This window comes from Bacillus rossius, chromosome 11, assembly GCF_032445375.1.
Source record: "Bacillus rossius redtenbacheri isolate Brsri chromosome 11, Brsri_v3, whole genome shotgun sequence".
Taxonomy (NCBI): domain Eukaryota; kingdom Metazoa; phylum Arthropoda; class Insecta; order Phasmatodea; family Bacillidae; genus Bacillus; species Bacillus rossius.
In genome coordinates this window covers 45116016-45136280 of record NC_086338.1, presented here as the reverse complement: position 1 = coordinate 45136280, position 20265 = coordinate 45116016, and the positions used below count along the sequence as shown (strand labels likewise).

Sequence of the window (20265 nt, the reverse complement as noted above, 5' to 3'; positions counted from 1 at the left end):
TTTCAGGTGGATTCCCTTGTTTTTAACCTTGGCAGCCAAGTCACATTACTGCTTACTATACTGCTGGCATGTTAGGGTCAAAGTTTTTCGTTACTGTTGGTTTTCACTTCAGTGTTTCCTGTTTTGTAGCAGGTTACACTTCACATTCCACATTTGGTGTCCCTGCTATAACTATATTGACGTTTGATAATGCGGATATCCCATGGTCTTGTACGTGCCGGATTAAAGACCTTTCTCTATAGTAGCGAAAAATCTTACTTATCATTTCAATACGAAACAAGGCTGCCAAACGTGTGTGCCAATTCAAATCAGATGATACAGATACATAGATAAATGAAATCAGATGGAAATCTCACAAATTGTCATTTAATTATTACTAATTTTTAAAAGGGTAAACTATGTTAGTAATTAGATTAATTATAAGTTAAAAAGCTAACGGGAACTCGAGGGTTGGAAGACGCCATGACACCCTGTTGACCAGTCAGTCTTGTTCTTCCGCCGCCCGGAGTGGGACGCTCCCGCACCTCGTCGACTTCATTGTTTGGTAATATCTGATCCGTTAGCATCCGTTTCGCATATATTAATCTAAAACGCTTTCTTTCTGTCTTCGAGGCCTACTCCGGGTGGTAGACTGTTTCAATAATAATTTAAGCTCCTCGAGCATTTTAAATTTAACATCGTTACGTTGCTTTGGTCAGGCCACGTGGTGACCTGGCCCACCTCCTAAACCGATTGTTTGCCGTTGGCTTTTTATCCGCTTCACATGAACAATGTAGAGACGAGAAATGGTTAATAAATATCAGGTGTGAATCTCGAGTCAATATTATTTCGGTCACGGGTGCCTCTGTGTAGTCGCCTGGCGTGTGGGACGCCTAGAGCCCACCTAGGTAACGATTAGGGCATTACACGAGTGTACCAGCGTGCCCGCTGCTGAGAGCGGGTGTTAGGAACCAGCGAAGCATTATTAGGGTTGTGTGCCTCGTCGCACTTGGGCGACGTCACGGCCCGAGAAAGGAGTCTCGCCGGGTCCACGTGCCCACAAACCTCGTGGTGGTGCCCAAACTCATTATCCGTCTCCTTAAACAACCCTGTGCGATAGCAGTACATAACCAATTTTTGTAGTTTTTCGCGGGAAAGGCCATTTTTCGCGTTTTGTTGTTGTTTACCACAATATTCGCATAATTTCGCGTAATAATCATTACACCATTTTTTCCCGTCTCTAGTAATTGGTGTACACCCCAAGACAGAACATAGAAAATATTCAACGTAAAAAATTATTTAAGTTCAAACCTAAGGGTGATTACAATGTTATGGTTAAAAACCAAGAATCCCTAATAGTTTCAAATGGTTTTCTTGACATGAAGGTTTTTTTTTCTCCAGTGAATCACAATATTTTTAATTACTCCTGTGACAATAATGACTATCAAAAATGATAATTTATTAATCTAGACAAAATAAGGGTTTATTTTTGATTGACATTTACATAAATTGGATACTACACGATAAATAAAAAATTTCCTTTGAATTTGAACACACAGTTAGTTACAGTAAAACACTATAAAGGAAATCCCACTTAAGAATAATTCCCACTAAATAAGTTTTAAAAATTTAACACTTCATCTAATAAAAGAATCAATTTTGCCTGTTTAATAAGTTTTCCTTATTGATAAGTATAATCCTTGAAAAACTTCTAAATTTTATTGTCTTGTCATTATTATCACTGGCTTTTCCAGTAAATTTATCTTAACAGCACTCTGGTATTTTATGTTTCCTCTCAAATTTTCTAAAAAAAAGTTTAGTAAATAATATGCAATAAAGAAAATGTCCATAACTACTATCACTTGCATTGCCTTTGAAAAGGCTCAAAAATAAAAATTAATAAATATCAGTGAGTAAATTTGTGAACCAACAAACCAAGTCTTGTAAAACTTGACCACGTATGTATCAAGCAATGAATAAGTAAATTAATGAATTAATTGAATGACTCATCAACATCAATTGAAGATAAATACAGGTAATTAGATAAGTAACAGAAAAATGTGTCTGAAAATTGGACTACCTCCAGGTAACCCACTTACTCACGGCAACATTATTTTGGTGATGGGGGGTGGGGGGTGATTTGGTCCCACCGGGAATGAACCCGGGTCTCCTTGTGAGAATCGAGTTATCAGACTACTCAATTACTGTCGTCCATAAAAAATAAGTTTATAGGTTTAGCTACAGATGGTAATACAGTACACTCCCGATTATCCACAAAATTAAGTGGCAGGACCACCGCGGATAGTGAAAATCGTGGATAATCCGCAAAAGAGCCGAAAATGGGAAACAAAAAAGGAAACATTAATTTCACTTCAAAATCTAAAAATGTATGTACAGTAATAGTTACAATTAACAGTAAACAATTTTAGTATTTTAGTATTTTAGTATTTTATTGAATAGTTAACATACAATACATTTCAGTAATGTAAACATAAAAGTGCTCAATCCATATGACTAGAAACAAAAGCGCGACAGAGACAAAAATAGCAACGCATGCCAGCCTATTGAGTTCCGAGAAGGCCTGTGGCGTTTCACTGTATACTGCACACAATACACACGTCAGTAGAGTTCAAATTTGCTCACTTGTAATAAAATACACATTTACATATGCGCTGTATTTTTTTGTAGCATGCGCGGATAATAGGGAGTTTACTGTATTTCCAGAGGTGGATGACGTGACACAAACACGACCTAGGACAAGGAAGCACCTGCGGCACGGCTCCAGGCACTTGTAGTCCGTGTGCTCGCGGTTGAGCACGTGGCACACGCTGAGGCAGACGTGGCCGCAGCCCATCTCGGCGCCGCACGGCAGGCAGCAGCCGCCCTCCGGCACGGCGTGGAAGTCCTCCGCGCTGGCCACGCGCGTGAACTGCGCGGTGTGCAGCTGGCAGCGCAGCGTGAGGTGGCTGCCGACGGCCTCCTGCCGCTCCAGCGTCTCCTTGACCTTGGGCCAGATGACGCTGCTCCTCGTCAGGTTGTCCAGGTTGCCTGCCGGGCATCCGTGTCGCCGACCTTTAGACGTCTCCTACCAGGTCCGGGCATTTCTGGGGGGTTTTTTCCCCGAGGTCACCTGAGACTGACCTTTAAAACGCAAGTTTGAAAATTAGGGAAAGAATCGGACATGGCCTAATCCCACCATTCTGGACAGATTTCAGAAAACCGTGGAAAACCAAAGGTTCTCCCAAATGGTAGTCAAATACTTTACCATTGTGTTACCTCGCTCGATCCTGCCGTTTTTGTTTTATAAATACAAGGTCACAGTTTTCAGTGCAATGCCGTATTACCCTTCACAACTCGGCAAGGGGTAACTCCTGGCTTTTGGTCACTTTTTGAAACTAACATCGTGAACCGGTGCAGTAAATACGACAGATGTAGTCGCCAGTGCAAAATTAAATATATATCCTCCCACTGGCTACAGACAGGAGCATGTTTATAAATATTCTATACATCCAAATAAAATATTTTAAAAATAGGATATTATTTGTACCCAACCACGCCAAAAAAATAAATTGCAGCAAAGAATGGAAAACTCCAAGCTGACAAGAACTATTAAGTATAACCACTGAAGGCAGACCATGCAGTCTTCTTGCTTTGCACCATCTTACAACCCATCCTAACTCCTCTAGCTGTCAATGGTGACAGGAAAGGCTTACACTGAGCTGAAAGGTCACCTCTTCCTCGCTCTGGACAATGTGAAACATAAAGGTTCAAAAGACCTAGAGTCATGTTTCAAAGAGAGTTGACTGCACAGCTGCACAAAAAAAAAAATCTATAAATATTGTACACACACGCGCGCATGCATATACATGCACACGAATGCACGTGAGCACAAAAACATAGATTCAACTGCATTAAAAATAAGTCAAGTCTGTTTTTAATTCGACACGGCGCCACCGGATGTTTGAGGAGCACACGGACGAGACTTCTCTCAGGGCGTGACGTCACCCCTGGGGAAGCAAGATTCCGACCCTTTAAGTTAGCTCAAAGTGACTCGGACCTGGCCCGCTCTAAGAGGTGGAAGAAGATGTGGGATCTCGAGGCAACCCACACGCCTTCTAATGGTAGGTGGTCGACGCTTTTCCGGTAATAAACACAGTTTCTCTTAACACGTTTTTACTGAATAGAAAAATTACTCATGCTCCCGAACAATCTCACGTTAAACAAAAAAAACAGACTGGTGGCACGAATCAGCTTAGGTGTAGTGCGAACCACCCTCGTGGCCGCACAAAGGATTTACGTAGTTAGTTCAAAGACTCACGAATGGGTTAGAGGTTAATCATTTAAGCAGTCTGCCGACCGATGCAAGCCTCGAGGATGAAACAAAAGCGATTTAGATTATCAAAAGATAGGTAACAGAAATATACTCAGCGATGGCAATGGATGAAGTCCCTGGGGTGCTGGTGCGTCCTACCTCGGCCGGTGACAATGTCAGACTGGGACGGCAGAGCATGCTTTCCGGAGTAACACGCCATCTTTGCACCGAACTAGGAATCCTTCATACTTATTTGAATTCATGACAGGGGTTATTAAAAAAAAACACACACATCGCACATCCTCCCTTAATAACAAACAGTAATTTAACATTTAGAATTTTAAATTAATGCCTGCTTTGGCAGAGTTCGGGTCCACTTCGCGACTCTCCGGCTCTGTCTTTAATCAGGTTACTTAAATTACCTAAATTAATAAAACATGACACTTTGTGTCAGTCTGCTGAAAAAAAAAGAACACTTGAGACCCAAAATAAAGGTTTACAAAATCATTACTAGTTTGTTTACAAAAAGGGTTATGAAGCACTACATGAAAAGGTGCTTTCCGACGTCGTGGAACAGTGTTTGAACAAACAGTTATGTACGCCATAGATGTCGTGAAAAGATGGCTAAGTGTTGAGGAGGGAAGCAGTGTTGAAAAGGCTCCTGGGATGAAGCTCCGGTTGACGTCAATGTATACACGTCCCAAAATGCTCTACAGAAATAGCTCTCCAAATTGCACAAGATAAACTGATGTAACTGCAGTTGTGCAGTTTGTTTGGAAGCTAATTAAACAACTTACTGTATTGTGTCTCATAATACTTCCCAAAATTTAAACTCCTCATATGCTGCCCTCTGTTGAAAAATACCATATTTTAAAGACTAATTACTAAAAAACTAACAATAATTTTGTTTATGTGTCATTCATATCATCATATGTACATATGTCTATGTTTCGTGGTTTTACAAACTGAACTTACATTTTAACCATAAATTTACTAAATAAAATATAATTGTTGTAGGACTACCGACCAATAAAAATTAAATAAAACATTTTAAGAGAGTGCATTTAAGGGGCCCGCCTCGTCAGGGGTGTATGTGTGTTAGTGAGGCGGGATGATAAGCGCGACGCTCGCTGAAGCTTCTAGCGCGGTATCGCCTCTAAGCGCAAGGCTCTGAACTGGCGCGCAGTCTTCTCGTCGTCACAGGATAACTGTGAAATTTGAGCGGTGACCATAACATTATATGGCGGAGAAATGAAGATAAAGGTGTAATGCAAGTCCCTTAAGTGCTTTCAAGAATCTGTACTGGTTTTTTTACGCCTAAAAATTACTCTGAAAACATTCGTTTTAGCCATTTTGACTCTTCTAAAAATACAGTTTAAAACATAATCCGAAGTCAAAAGTACTTTTCGGCCCTCAGCGAACTCTTAAATGCTTTTCGTAAGCAGACCCCACTCAGATATAATGAGTAGTTTTGAAATCGCGTTGTTTTTTCTGAAGCTCTGCACACCGTATGTGTGCCCGGGTAGGCGGGCCCCTTAAGGAGAAGTTTTTTAACCCAATAATTTTGACAAACAAGAGGAGTTTTTTTATCTGCAGCAACAATGCTGAACATAAATTTCTAAAAGGAATGACATTCTTTTTCTTCTGTGTGCATTGTGAGAGTAGATACATCTACAATCATATGCATGTAGTTGGAGCCATAGTACTCAGCTTTATAAGTGAGGCAGTTAAGTCTATCTACTCACCAATGATGAAAAAGCCTTTCTTAGCCCTTGACAATGCCACACAAACTCGGTTCTCAGTTTTCAGAAATCCAATGACTGCATCTTTGTTGCTACGCACCAGCGACAGCAAGACTATATCATTCTCTTCTCCTTGATAGTTATCAACAACAGTAATCGTTAGTCCCTTTAGACATGAGTAACCTCGTGATTCCTGAAAATAAAGAAATCAAAAAATTCCAGTACTATAAATGATAAGACTAGTACATAAGTCTATTGCTGAAAAACTAGAAAACTAACACAGAGTATTTACATTAACTAATTTCTGTATTTTTTTTCAGGACATTTAGTAAAACTTTATTAAAACCACTTTATACCACAGGGTAATTAGATGCAAAAGCAAAACAACTAAACATGAGGAAATATCATGCACAACAGATCTAATATTTGCAGTAATGTACCTACATTTTTTAAAGTGAGGCATCAAAAAACCAAACTTGAGTTAGCTAAAGGTGCTTAGAATTAAATTTCCATGACTTCCAGCATAGTAACTGTTTATTTCAGGACTTTTTTGATGAGTAGACACCACGATAACACAAAAATTCATGGTACTGTTTCAAATCAGGGTTGGCTGATTTAAATCACAATGGTTTAAACCAAATGGTTTTTATAAAATGAAAAAAGGAATTTTTAAATAATATACCTATTTTTAAATAGATTATCTTAATATTTAATGAAAGGTCTTATTCCACTTTTAATAACAATAGTTTGGTTATTTGTGTTTCTTGTGATTTACAGGAATAAAAAATTATATACTAATCAAGATCTTATCACTTAAATTAACTGAATACCCAGATAAATATACCTCTAAAATTGAAAATATTAAAATGTTAATTCGTATTCTGTGGGAAATCCCCAACTGTACTATAAATCCCCATTCTGTGGGAAAAAATTCATTCTATGGAGAATCCTCCTCCTATGGCTTCTCCTATGGGGAAATACCCTTTCTGTATTTAAGCCCCAGTCATCAGATGTGCAGATTTGCTGGACTTCAGTTCTTTGATGTTAAAACTTTTCTGGTTCCACATGAGTGGCAGAAAGCGGGATGTTGTATGGTTTTCATTTAAACATGCCGAGAACCTAAACAACAAATGAATAAAAGGCTGGTTTAAACCTTAAAACCCTGGTTTAAATTTAAAAAAAATAGAGTGTGTGCTTAAGACCGCACGGCAAAAGTGAAAACTTCATTGGCATTTGCAATCAATATTTATAATGTTTTTTTGATATATAATATTAGCATGATAAACCACTAACTACACACACTAACCTCACAATGTAAACCAAACAATTGTTGAAATAATTATTATTATGTACCAACAATAAAACTATTACATATTAGTTGAATACACTAAAAAACAGCGACACAACAGCGAAGAGCCAGCCGACTGTATCTTTCTCGCTCGGGTACACTCGGCCGGTCCCGAGTTCACCCGATCGAGACTTTCACCTCAGAGCGTCACAGATCAGCCTAACTTACTACCGATGTAAAAATGTGTGTGCGGTGCACCAAAATAAGTTTTCACTTAAAAAAAAAAAGTAGTTAGATTTTTTTTTCCCCCCGACCCAGTATCAAATACAAAAAAATACGTACACGGGGGAAAGAGTCGGGGATACAGACGGATTGAGGAAGGACTTACGCTGCGCAGCAAGAACATCTGCCCCTTGTACGTGGTGAGGACGGTGATCTCCTCTGGGGAGTAGCCCTGCAGCACCAGGTGCCTGGCCAGCGCGACCAGGAACTTGGCTTCGTGGATGTTCCTGCGGGACTGAGAGTCCTCCACCTGCGACACAAGCCACATCCCCCGCCTGAGACACCCCCGAGGGCCGAGCCAGAACCAGAACCAGCTCCCGAGCACGAGCGGCGCGGGAACGGGACGACCACAGCTGCCCGCCGTCCACCCCGCGGACGGACATAAACAAGAAAAAAAAAAATCGGACCACTACAGGTTATCTCGATTTTTTTTCAGCTTTTCTCTCGGATCCACACGACACCTGGACCTCGGACAATTGGAACAGTTTGGAATTAGTAAGTGCACTTTCGTTTACAAAATTCTTTTGACATTCAACAAGATTTATGCTGTGTTTTTAAGTCATGCATAAGCAACTTTCTGTCCTAAAAATATATTTTTTTACCAACGCGTAACTAGAACGAACAACTGCTATATACCCTGCTTCTCTTTGGTAGTTACCATCTGCTTTCCCTTCCATTAATGAAGTAGCTTTGGATACCTGAAAACAGGGGTGCAAATATGTACGATTCACAAGGTGGCCTGCAAAAATTTGCAGGGGAGACCCGTGAGGCCCCATGGTTTTGGGTGTAGGTTTTAACAGACACTGGATAGTGTGCTTGTATGTTGTATACTGCCTTTATTTTGGCATATATATCCATGCAATGAGCAGTAAATTTTAAAATATGCAGAAAGTTTTCCATAAAAAATTGTTTTGACATTTACGTTTATCAACCCTGTTTCACAGTCACGACTTTGCAAGCATAAGCAGGCCCCATCAGTGAGGGGCTTATTAATTTCAGAGGGGAATGGAACCACCCTCCCCTCCTCCCCCCCCCCCCCCGCGGATTTATGACCATGCCTGAAAATATGTCTGGTTACTTTATTTATTCTTTTTTTTATCGAAGTGCAATATGAACTTCTGCTCTCGACAAAATTAATTGTATGTAAACTCACATTAAAAAAATTATTTTTCCAATATAAAAAAAATCACGTTTTACTTACACAAAGCTACACTAAATACAACAAAAATTATTAAAAATATATATATATATTTCTAAATTTTTGTTGGATGTAAATATTAGTTTTTACTTTGTAGAAACATTTTAATATACTCTCTCTAAATCCCCTTTGTTTCACCAGTCAGGACTGTCCTAGCTCATAAAACACAAAACCTTCTACTGCTATAAATTATTTCCCGGTTATGTGTATACTGTATTCTCTGTTTTCTTTCTGCAATATTTCATTACCATTGGCTTTAAAAAATAGAGATAATACTAAAAAATTAAAATAACGAATTTCGACATAGTCCACTGAATATTTTCAAAGATGCCAACACATAACATTTTGAATTTTTGCATTTCTATATGTACCATGTATGTGCATGCATATGCAGTGTATAAAATTGGCAAATGGCATAACCACACTAGACATAAGTCTCTTACCTTTTAAAAGACTGAATGCTCTACTACTGCACTTCACAGAGAACATCAGCCTGAAAAACGTTCACTATCGCAGTTAAGTATGTGCTTAATATGCATAAAGTCATGCATCTTGTAGAAAACAAGTATACAATTACTTAATGCTATGAAGTGAACATAGCATACTTGAAACTAACAGTTTATGCAAAAGATATAAAGGAATTTATCAAAACGTAAGAAAAAATTACATTAAACTCACACTATTTGCAGCTAACACTGAAGCAATATTTTTAATTCAGTATTACAAGTATACAAAAAATAATAATTGTTACAGACTTAAAATACATTCCTTCTAGGTACAAATTACTTTACATGCTTCAAACACTTTATGCATAGAAAAAATTTTTTTTAGCAGTCTGTATAAAAAGAGCGCTGAAATCAGTCCATAGACACGGTTGTCGTTTACAACTCCGACAGTTTCTTTTTCCAATACTCTTGCTGCAGCCTGAGTAATTTCAGTTCCTCTTCCTGTTTTTGCACCTCGAATTCCATTCTTAAATTGTGCAGTTCTTGACTCTGGAGCAGAACGTTTTTGAACCGCAGGTTTCGTAGCTCTGACAGCGACGTCCCTCTGTGACTAAGAACTTTGCTGCTCTTCACTCGGTACTTTTTAACCAATTTGTTCCGTACACCCCTTGACCTACAGGATAAAAAAATAATAATAATTACATTTTTTAAATTGTTAAATATGCCTTTTTTACAACATAGTCTTTCCCTCATGTAAAAATTATTTTATCCTACACATTCAAGATTTGGGAAATTAATTATAAGGAAACACAAAACAAAAGAACTATCATGCAAATAAATGTCTTAAAAGTATGATGGGTATGACAATGAATACGTATGATTAAGAAAACATCAAATCACAAGAGAATTGAAATGACACCACTGTAATGGTTTGTCCAGAGATGATTGATGATTGATGATGATGATGATGATGATGATGATGATGATGATGATGATGATGATGATGATGATGCTTAATGCAAAAGCAGAAGGCATAAGAGCTCGAGTTAAGCGAAAAGACAAGGTCCTATACAGCTCAAAACAGAAGGAGGGGCATTTTTCGGAATATCTGCCAGAAGAGGTAAGGGGAAATTTTTTTTATGGAATTCAACCTCTTTCATGGGGGAGGAGAGGGTGCATGGATTCATACAATAAAAACAATTACGAAAGGAAACACGTTATTTAATAAAACAAATTGTTGAACAATAGTTAGTGGGAATAATTTACAAATTTTCTCTAACTATAGAGCCTTGCTCCTTGTTTTATTTATTTTCTACACTTCAGGAAGGAGAGTGCTAGGGGCCCCCTAACTACTTCACTTCACACTATAACAAAGGTTATGTCAATAAATATGGTGACTTAAGCCAAATCCCATCTTGCCTTCCTGCCAAGAGATGAAATTATAGGAGTTGTTTCATCTCAAAACTGATACTAACTCAACGAATGGCTTCATTCGATTCACTTCAACTCATAAGGGAATAATAATTTGCAAATTCTCAAGAATTTGCCTTCGGGTCAGGAAGTTTGCAGGCTGAAAAATTGTGGACGACTAAAAAATTGTGGACGACAGAACACATTGTGGCATTGCAGGCTACTGTCCTCCCCAATTTTTCAGAGGATTTTTATGGGATGTTTATTTGCTAATACAATATATCAGCAGGTTATATAGCTCAATGTCATATTGCCATAACTGTGTTTATCTTATTTGTAGATATTTTTATATGGTTTTTTTGGACATTTGAACCTGAGGAGTATGTTGGCAGTTACGAGGCGAGACAAGATCAGGAATGAGATGGTGCAATCAAGAGCAGGAGTACAGGACAGTATGCTCGAAAACAGTATTGTCCAATCAGTCATCGTTTCACACATTTGTAACTAACCATATGGTGACTGCTTGCTCTGCTTCTGCCGCACCCAAACTTTCATTCTCAGAAGAGTGTTCATTACTTTTAGTTTTAGTATTGTCTCCCATTTCAGCATTTGGATCACGACTGCCTCTTGTCAGGTCCTGGGGAAAAAAAAATTTATTGACACTGGTGATATTAATAACTACTCAGATAGTTTTTATTTATGCATACATGCTATCACAGTAAAAGGTGTTTAGCATGGCACGTTTGTCACCATGGCCGTTCCGGATTAGCATTTTTGCTGGATTATTTAACATTAATTTTTTTTTACAGGAATAATAAAGAAAAATTAATATACAATACAATTATACTTAAAATAAGACACTACAGTGACACTCTACTGAAAGTAATCACATGTATGATCATTACTGTTTAATATTGTTTTTCTTCAATTTCATTACTGTAATATATACACATTACATGAGTCTGTTTCATTTTCATGTTTCTATGTGTTATTTTGTCGGTATCTTAGTTGTGGCGTCTTTTGCCTTTGTTTTATTTTTAGTTGGTGGTGCCTCCCTTGTGGGCGTTGCCTACCCTGTGAGTAGTGCCTGCCCTATATTACAGTGTCCACCATAAGGTGTTTTTTTTCCTCCTCTCAGTTACTGTTATGTTTTGTCTATTGTGTATCTGTATATTCACATTGTGCCAATCTTTTAAGTTAACTTTCTTAGCTGTTGATAAGCATGTTACAAATAAATAGAAAAAATTAAAAAACATTCTTTGGAATCATATTGTGTCCATGGTTCGCAAAATTAATAAATCTTGTTGGTTCCTGTTTGCAGAATGCACCAAAAAAATTAATTGCCTGCTTACAGAGCGCCTTATGTATTACCATGTGTAGCAAAACCCTCCTTATTGGTTTGCTGTCAGGTGATTTTGCTCAAAAAGCAAGAATGTATCAGAGGGTGACAAGGGTCCCCACTCTCTTAATTCAACTCATTTCCCTGAGATTTCCCTATTTTTCCTGTCCTATCAGTCTATTTAGCAAACTAACAGATATACTAAAGTAAAAAGTACTATAAAACATATTGTGACAACATATCATGAATAATTTAATATATATTTTTTTCTGCACACATAAAATTGCATGGTTATCATTTTGATCAACACTATTTAGTTAACACTGACAATGTGATAAAGATAACAAATACATTCGTTTGATCAAAATTTGAAACATCATTGTGATTAAACTTAAGACTATACCTATAGATATTTGTTTCAGTTTCAAATAAACACACAGTAAGTTATTTGCATCCCTTCCACTTAATTAATGTTATTGGAAATCGGAAATAGATTACTAACAGCAAACTAAATTATGATTAAAAAAATGCATTTGGTTTTACGGCATTATATTGTGTAGAATAAAAAATTGCTAGCACGGTTTGTACTTAGATATTGTCAGGTTCCCTGTCTTTTTCAGGTTTTTAAGACACTTTTTCAATTCCTTCATTTTCCCCCCATTTTCCCATATTTTCCCTGTGTGCGGAAACCCTGTTAACATCCTGCTGACATACAAGTAACGAAACAAAGATAATGGATGAAAAGCGGAGATGAAGCATTGACAGGATGCCCAGCACCAGTTTTTATAACAAAAATAAATCTTTTTTAACTAAACTGATATTACTGTAAAATCAGATAAAAACCATGTTGAATTTCATTAAAGTTTGCCAAATTCAACACAAAATGATTGTACCCACTTTATAGTAAATAAACCGTGCTGCTCCTAAAAAATTTCTATAGTCAAACGCAGTAAGTGCTGGGAAATGCAGAATGTTCGCAATGAAACCAAGCACTTTGAAAAACTTACGTAACACTCTGATACAGAATCATGATGAAATTGTTTCTTAGTCAACCTGCATCTCACAGGCACTGACTGGGGATTATCAGAGATTCTCTCTTTCCTTCCGTAACCATCACCACCCTGTAGGAACGAAACATTTATGTTTTCCAACCTAGCATATACCTGGGAATCAAATACCAACATACATAATTGAAGAAAAAAAATTAAAAATTGAATGCAAAACTATGACCAAAATGGCTAGAGCTTTACACTCAAAATTACAAGAGAACAGGCCTCTAAGAAGTACCAAACCCACCCGTTCGTAAGTTGCAATGAGAAAATGTTCGCAGTTTGGCAGCTGTTCAAAAAATCTAGTGTCCTTGATAACAAATGTCCCTTAAACAAGTGTCTGTTAATTGAGGACTTACTGTACTCACGAAAATGTTCAAAATGTGTACAATGAAGATCTTTCAATGGATGATCTAACTCTTGACTATTTTTTGGTTGGTACGAATGTGTTCAAAATAATCCGTAGTGCTTTGTCAGAGAATTTGAATACGGACCAAGGTAGTCCTGCAAACCAACACTTGTACATGGCCCCAAAATTCAAGTGGCAAAGCATTCCCAAATTCTTTTGTCTTGTTTATTCTCCAATAGCACACCATAAAATTCTAATATGAGGCAATAAAATCCAAAAATAACTGTATAATCACACACAATAACTGGTATGAGGGCTAAACAGATGAAGATAAAATGAAAGGCAGAGTACAAACAGCAAAATCAAAACAAACAAAAAATAAAGAGTATTGAAAATATTTAAAAAGGAGGGGATTGAGAGTGTGAATGTGTGAGAAAGTGAGTGAGTATGTGTGTGTGTGAGAGAGAAAGAGTATGTGTGTGAGATGTTTTACTTTTACACAATTCAAAACAAAACTCACCTCCTCACAGTAAAGGGTTTGTTTAGTAGATTTGCTTCTAGGATCATTATGGGATTTATTTAACAATTCAAGTCGTTCTTGCATTGTCCTTCCAGCTCCCTGGTTTTCTGAAGCACTACATGCCTGTAAGTTTTACAATGTTTCAATCAGAGGATGACAAATGAAGCAAGCACAAAATCACACATAAGAAAATCAATACCACCAACCTCATCTCTTCCCGTAAGACCATCAGGTGACTTAGATTTCATGGAACTGTCAATTTTTTCACTGCTCACATCCAGTGATAATTTTTTCCTACATATAATTTCTTGGTCCTCTCTATCTTTCTTATTACTGCATGCCTAGAGATACCCAAACAGATTGAAACAAATAAAACAACAAACATTAAAAGCTGTTAAACAGTATGCAGCCTCAAGAGTTAATATTTACATCCTGCTGACATATTTTGACTACTATTCTACATAGTCGCAATGAGCGTATCCAAGGGGTGAGGCAAGGGGGAAGCTAGCTGGCACCCCCTGCCAGAGAGGAAAAAAAAGTCAAAGAGTAATTAATGCCCTTTAGTTAGAGAAAAGTTGTAAATAATCTCATTGAAATATTGATTTTTTTTTAATAAATATGTTTTATTATTGTTTATTTGTTTATTATGATTCCACCCCCCCCCCCCCCCCCCCCCCAACAAATGGAAAAGTAGCTGATTCCAAAAAAATTCCCCTTCCCCTTCTGTTTTGATCTGGATATGCCCTTGCTAGCTGCTACAACATTGTAATAAAATGGGTGTCATATGCAAGTATTATTTTTATCTCTTAAAAGTATGATATATCTGGTCCTTGGTTTCAGAATAACTTTAATACTAATAATATACATAGAACCTTTCAAACCACAGACACTGTAAGGAAAAGGCTAAATGTAGACTCTTAAGCTAAGCACACAAGCAATTTTCTTAAATTCTTTTACATTTATTATTATTTATCAAATTATTTATAACAGAAGAAAGAGGACGGAATTACAATAACTAGTCGCATCCGTTCAACGCCTTTCCGTCGCACTTTCATCTGTCAATTCCGTAACATTAGCCAAGAGATCTGTTATCTTTCAAAATAGTCTGCCAAATCAATGCAGCCAACAACACATGTTTTTTTTTCTCTTAGTGATTTATTTCAATGTTATTTGCTATTTGTCGGGTTACAACTAGTATAGTACAGTAAAAGGTTTTATTCGATATGTTCTGCACCCCGGACATTCAGTTTAGCAATTTTGCCAGATTGTTGAATGTCAATAAAGTTTTAATAGGAATACCACATGTGAAAATGTGAAATGCAACCCACAAGAAAACAGGGACTGTACTGAAACAAAAACTGACAGTACCGATAAACTCTTAGGACACAGAATTAAAGAACTTTTCCAGTATAAGCAAATCCTCAGAAAAATTCAGAGTAACTATTGGATTGTTTGGAAATGATTTTTAACGTCTTGTATACATTGTGGTCATTACTGACAATGAATGGAGAGGATATGAGCATGGAGCAGTGACCATACAAATGAGTGGGGTAAATGGAAGTACCCCGAGAAAAAACAACAGACCATGACAACGTCCAATGCATTTTACAATAGCAAAATATCCAGGTTCAACCACGGCAGGAATCAAACACATATGACCTTGGAGGAAGGCAAGTGATCTGATTACTCGAATATTGTGAGTTACATATAGGAAATAGAGAATAGCAAAATTTCAAGTACCAATTTCTTCAACTGATTCCAAAATGCTAAACTCACTTCATCCACATTGCTGCAGGCGCGAATACTTTCTGTGACCGAACTTCTTCGTAGACGGTCATAAATACTTGAGATTTCATTAGTTTTCCAACGCAGCCCTACTGGAGATTTGCTTTCATCACCATCTCTGTTTGCCTGAAATTTAAAATACAACACCAATGTAGCAAACCTCAACTTAACTGCCAAGAACAACTAAATTTCCAGGTGAAACCTACTACATACTTGGCTACTGCGTTGAGGCAACGTCTGTGTAATTTGAGGTTTTCCTGCTCAGGCAACCGACAACTGTTGTTAATCACTCTAGAACAGAGGTTCCCAACGTTTTAGCAGCTACACACCACTTGATAGTTTTAGAAACTTTGGTGTACCACTAGACACATAAATTATAGACACGGCCTCAAGCGATAGCCAGGATAATATGAAGGAAATGGTCCAGTATAAACATTACATCATTTTTTACAAGTAAGTTTTCTTTATGATGGACTTTTTAAAATTAAAATTATTTGTCACACTAAAATCTCAGGAAATACACCTATCCCCCACGTCCTCAGGTAGTGCGAATTCATTTAGCTTGATTTTAATTTTACTACCCCAGAAATAAAAAAAGTTTTAGTTTTTTATTCCATTTCATTCTTCTTACCAATACTGCACAAAAACGTTAAAAATTCAACTTTTGACAGCTAGTTATGCAAAGAGTATGTGATATTTTTATTTTGAGAAAGTTCAGCCACGCAAAAGTTTAGCAAGTTTGACAGTGTGTAACGTAAATATAAAATAATGACCTGGTAATGGAACACACAGCACTAAGCCCTCACGAAACTGCGCTAACTCCACGTGGGTGACCTCACCTGGTCAGGTCCGTTTTGCTGAACGCTGGCAGAGGTGCTTGGTATGGGGTCAGCATCAGGCAAACTACTTAAGCCATTTACTGCTCCCCCAGTCTCTTCAGGTTTCCCACGTCTGTCACTGGCAGTTGCACTGCTGCCTGCCTACGATTCAGAGCAAAACATTGATTAACAAATAATTTTCTTTGGCATATTCTATATTACACTGCAAATCTATAACCGTGTTTTGAGAAATCCATATTTATTAAAATATCATCCATTCACTGACAAAACTTGGAACCTTTAGCATCCACGTCTTTGTAACACAAACAGTATCGTATGGTTTTGATTCAAAAGTAAAGAGAATTAAATTTATGTTTGCAGAAAAATTTGAGATCTCATGCTAATACATAAATGTGAAAGTTTTGATGTTTGTATGTTTGGTACTCACTCGCTTTTTTACAAATGAAGAAATTTTAATGATGTTTGAAAGAAAAGTAGCTGGTAAACTGAATTAGCATATACGCTATCAATCGATACCAAATTCTACACCTGTGGGAGTGAAAAAATCAGGTAAGTATGGTTCTACAATACTTAAGCATGTATTCAATCTAATATTGGGAGTAGTGTGTAAATGGGGCTCCGGGGACATGGTTCAGGGTGTGGTGCTGTGGTGTCTGTTCGCCATCTTGGATTGTGACGTCACGGCGGCCATCTTGGATGACCTTCAAGATTTGCCAAAAATTACCCAAAATCCCACAAAACTTCCAGTTTTTTTGGAAAAAATTTTCTGACAAAAAATTTGAAAAATTTCTCTATTTCACGGGGAAAATTCCAGTTTTGAGGGAAAATTTCCAGTTTATGACCTTAAAAATGTCAACAGCTTGAAATGTTCATACTGAGGCTTGAGAATCCATATCTACAGCCTTCGATAAGCCTCTGACGACATGGATTATGACATCACCGTTGCAATTTCCGTTATGACCGCCATCTTGAAGGTCTGTAATAATTATCCGATTTTAATGAAAAAATTCTAAAATTCATAAAAAATATAATAAAAAAAATTGTTTAAAAACACTGTTGAACATTTTGTTATGGTCGCTATCCTGGATTCTAGAAATGTTGCACATTTTGTTACGCCTGCCATCTTGGACGTGTATGACATAATCGTGTCACATTTTGTTATGGAAACCATCTTGGATTCTAGATCGTTGCACTTTTAGTTATTAGACATATTAAATATCCATAATTTTTATGCTAGAAATTTGTAAAATAATTTATAAATCATAAAAAATAATTAATCAAATATTATTTAATGGTGTTAATAACAGCTTACTGGAGGATGGTTGGCAAGGAAACTAAGCTACTTTTAGGATTTTGAGCATGATTTATTGAAATAATTATTTTTTAGATAATTTTTTTTGCATCACCCCGAGATTGAACCAAGGGCCATAAGTAATTGAATCAATCAGTATATTAATTGCAGATTTTTTTAATGAATTTTGGAATTTTCCCTGAATTTCTAGCTGAATAATTACACATTTCCAAGATGGTGCCTAAATTTCAAGATGGCGGGTGCCTCAGTAATAATAAATGAATACAGACTGCACTCTAGCGGAAAAAAATTAAATTAACATGGTGGTAGCGCACTCTAGCAGATGAAAACAAGATGGTGGACTCCAGCATAAGTAAACAAGATGGAGGACATGGCCTCATACGAGCTGTTGATATTAATATATACCTTGGCATTAGTGGTGGGAGGTAAGTCGGTCAGCAGCTTCCATGGAGGAAGGATCTATCATCATTTTTTTATTTTTGCCCTCGCCGGGTTCAAACCGAGAACGTAAGTGCTTGTTTAAATAACATTTTATTAAAATTTGATTAAATTTTTTTATGAATTTTAAATTTTTTTCAAAATAACTAGCATAAAAATTACGGATTTTCAAGACGGCATCCGTAACGAAAAGTGCAACGATCTAGAATCCAAGATGGTTTCCATAACAAAATGCACCATGATTCTGTCATACACGTTCCATACCTTTCCCTCCACCGCCACTCGCACTTACCTTGTAACCCCTCCATTCCTTCCCCTGAGATCCGCGCATGCGCGCTTTTGTGATGTTCTGCTTATGAAAGCAGAGGGCGTACCTGCCTCGACCTGCATTCGGGCGACCTGAACCACGTCTCAGCACGGTCGGCGAGTATCCCCGCAAGGCTTCGGGCGAGTCATGGCAAAGTAACTTTGTAGCGTTTGTTGTTGTCGTTGTGTAGTGGCTGCACCGTAAATATGCAAGTTTAACTTTGTTATTTTATTCCTACAAATTTAGTTTTCGGCCACCACTGTCAACTGACTGACTTGCGAGTTTTGGCTGCGTGCTGTTGTTTGGATTGCCATGATGTTTCCCAAGTTCCTCTTGGAGGCACTCAAGAAACTTTAAATATTTTGCAGGAATGTTACTCCTTGTCATGCTCGCCATCCACTTTAAAATTTCTGTCTGATGTTTGTGGCTGACGCAAAACTTTAATTCTTACTCGCAAATGGCTTTATAGTACTCGTAATATTTGTTGAAATCAGGAGGGTGAGAAGCCAAGGGGCACAGTGACAATTTCATTATTTTGTTAAAAATTCAATTTAAAGTTAAAACAATATAATTAATTCTTGAAGTAGTCGATTCTTACGTTGCTACACCTCAGCACATGTCTTTGCCCCTAACATTTCACATATGTATTAGAAATTTACTATCCATAAACACACTTAATTTTTTTTATATATATACTTGTACCCCATGGGTTCTCACCCCCGCAGTTAAAGTATGTCCAAAAGTTTTCCAGTTCGAGCAATACAAATATTATTTATAAAATTGTCCTTTTCCATTAAAAAAAAAAAAGCCTCCAATAGTATTCTTATAAACAAACTATGAAAACAATTGTATGTTCTCACATTACTACACCAAAATTTTTTTTATTCAAAAACTTCAGGAAAGCGTTTACCTACATTTGGGACTTTAAACAAATGTCAAGTTGGTAACTACAAAATATTGTTCCGTCGGACGTTGAATTTCGTTTTCCGATTTCCGTGGATACATGAATCACTGTACTCACAGATAATGCCTGAATGCCTTAAATCCACCAAGTCGGATTCTACAGCAATTGATGAAGTGACCAGATTATTACGTGATCCTACAGTTAACCCAGAAATAAACATTCTCGAATACTGGAAAACTCAGTCTGCGTGTTCACCCAGGCTACATAAACTGTCCAAAAAATTTTTGTGTTCACCACCTGCGACAGTGTTCTCTGAACGTTTGTTCAGCACTGCAGAAAATATATGTGACCAAAAACGGAATCGTCTTGATCCAGACCGTGTCAAAATCCTTGTTTTTATAAATAAAAATTTAAAGGGTTAAATAATTCTGCATAATGTTTAATTTTTTCTCTTAACTTATAAATTATTTTATAATTAACCCTTGAGAACTGGATTCGGATTCGAGGGGTGGATTCGAGGTACTGTTTGGGATTCGGATTCGAGATTCGGATTCAAGAAAAATGGGATTCGAACCATCACTAGATTTGAGAGGTATGAAACAGTTGCAACATGTGCCTTCACGTGATGTATTAACATTGATGTGACGTGCGACGTGCCGCGCACGTCTATAATCACGAAGCCGTCAGCCCCTTCCTTCCTAAACACGTGTGCGCGCCGCCGCCACTGACGGCCGCGACAGCTGTCACCGTCCGGCCACCACCGCGT

At 37.4% G+C, this 20265-nt stretch overlaps 1 protein-coding gene across 8 annotated transcripts in view; it reads right to left on the bottom strand.

The window, feature by feature from the left end:
- LOC134536900 (NFX1-type zinc finger-containing protein 1-like) overlaps positions 1–20265 on the bottom strand; it is a 111122-nt gene that overhangs the window by 27619 nt on the left and 63238 nt on the right. For all 8 annotated transcript variants that reach the window (XM_063376969.1, XM_063376970.1, XM_063376971.1 and 5 more), the window contains 3 exons: positions 7710–7853; positions 6037–6226; positions 2748–3027 (listed from right to left, as the gene is read on the bottom strand). In XM_063376969.1, coding sequence (XP_063233039.1) covers positions 2748–3027; positions 6037–6226; positions 7710–7853 — 614 coding nt within the window. The remainder of the gene's footprint in view (positions 1–2747; positions 3028–6036; positions 6227–7709; positions 7854–20265) is intronic.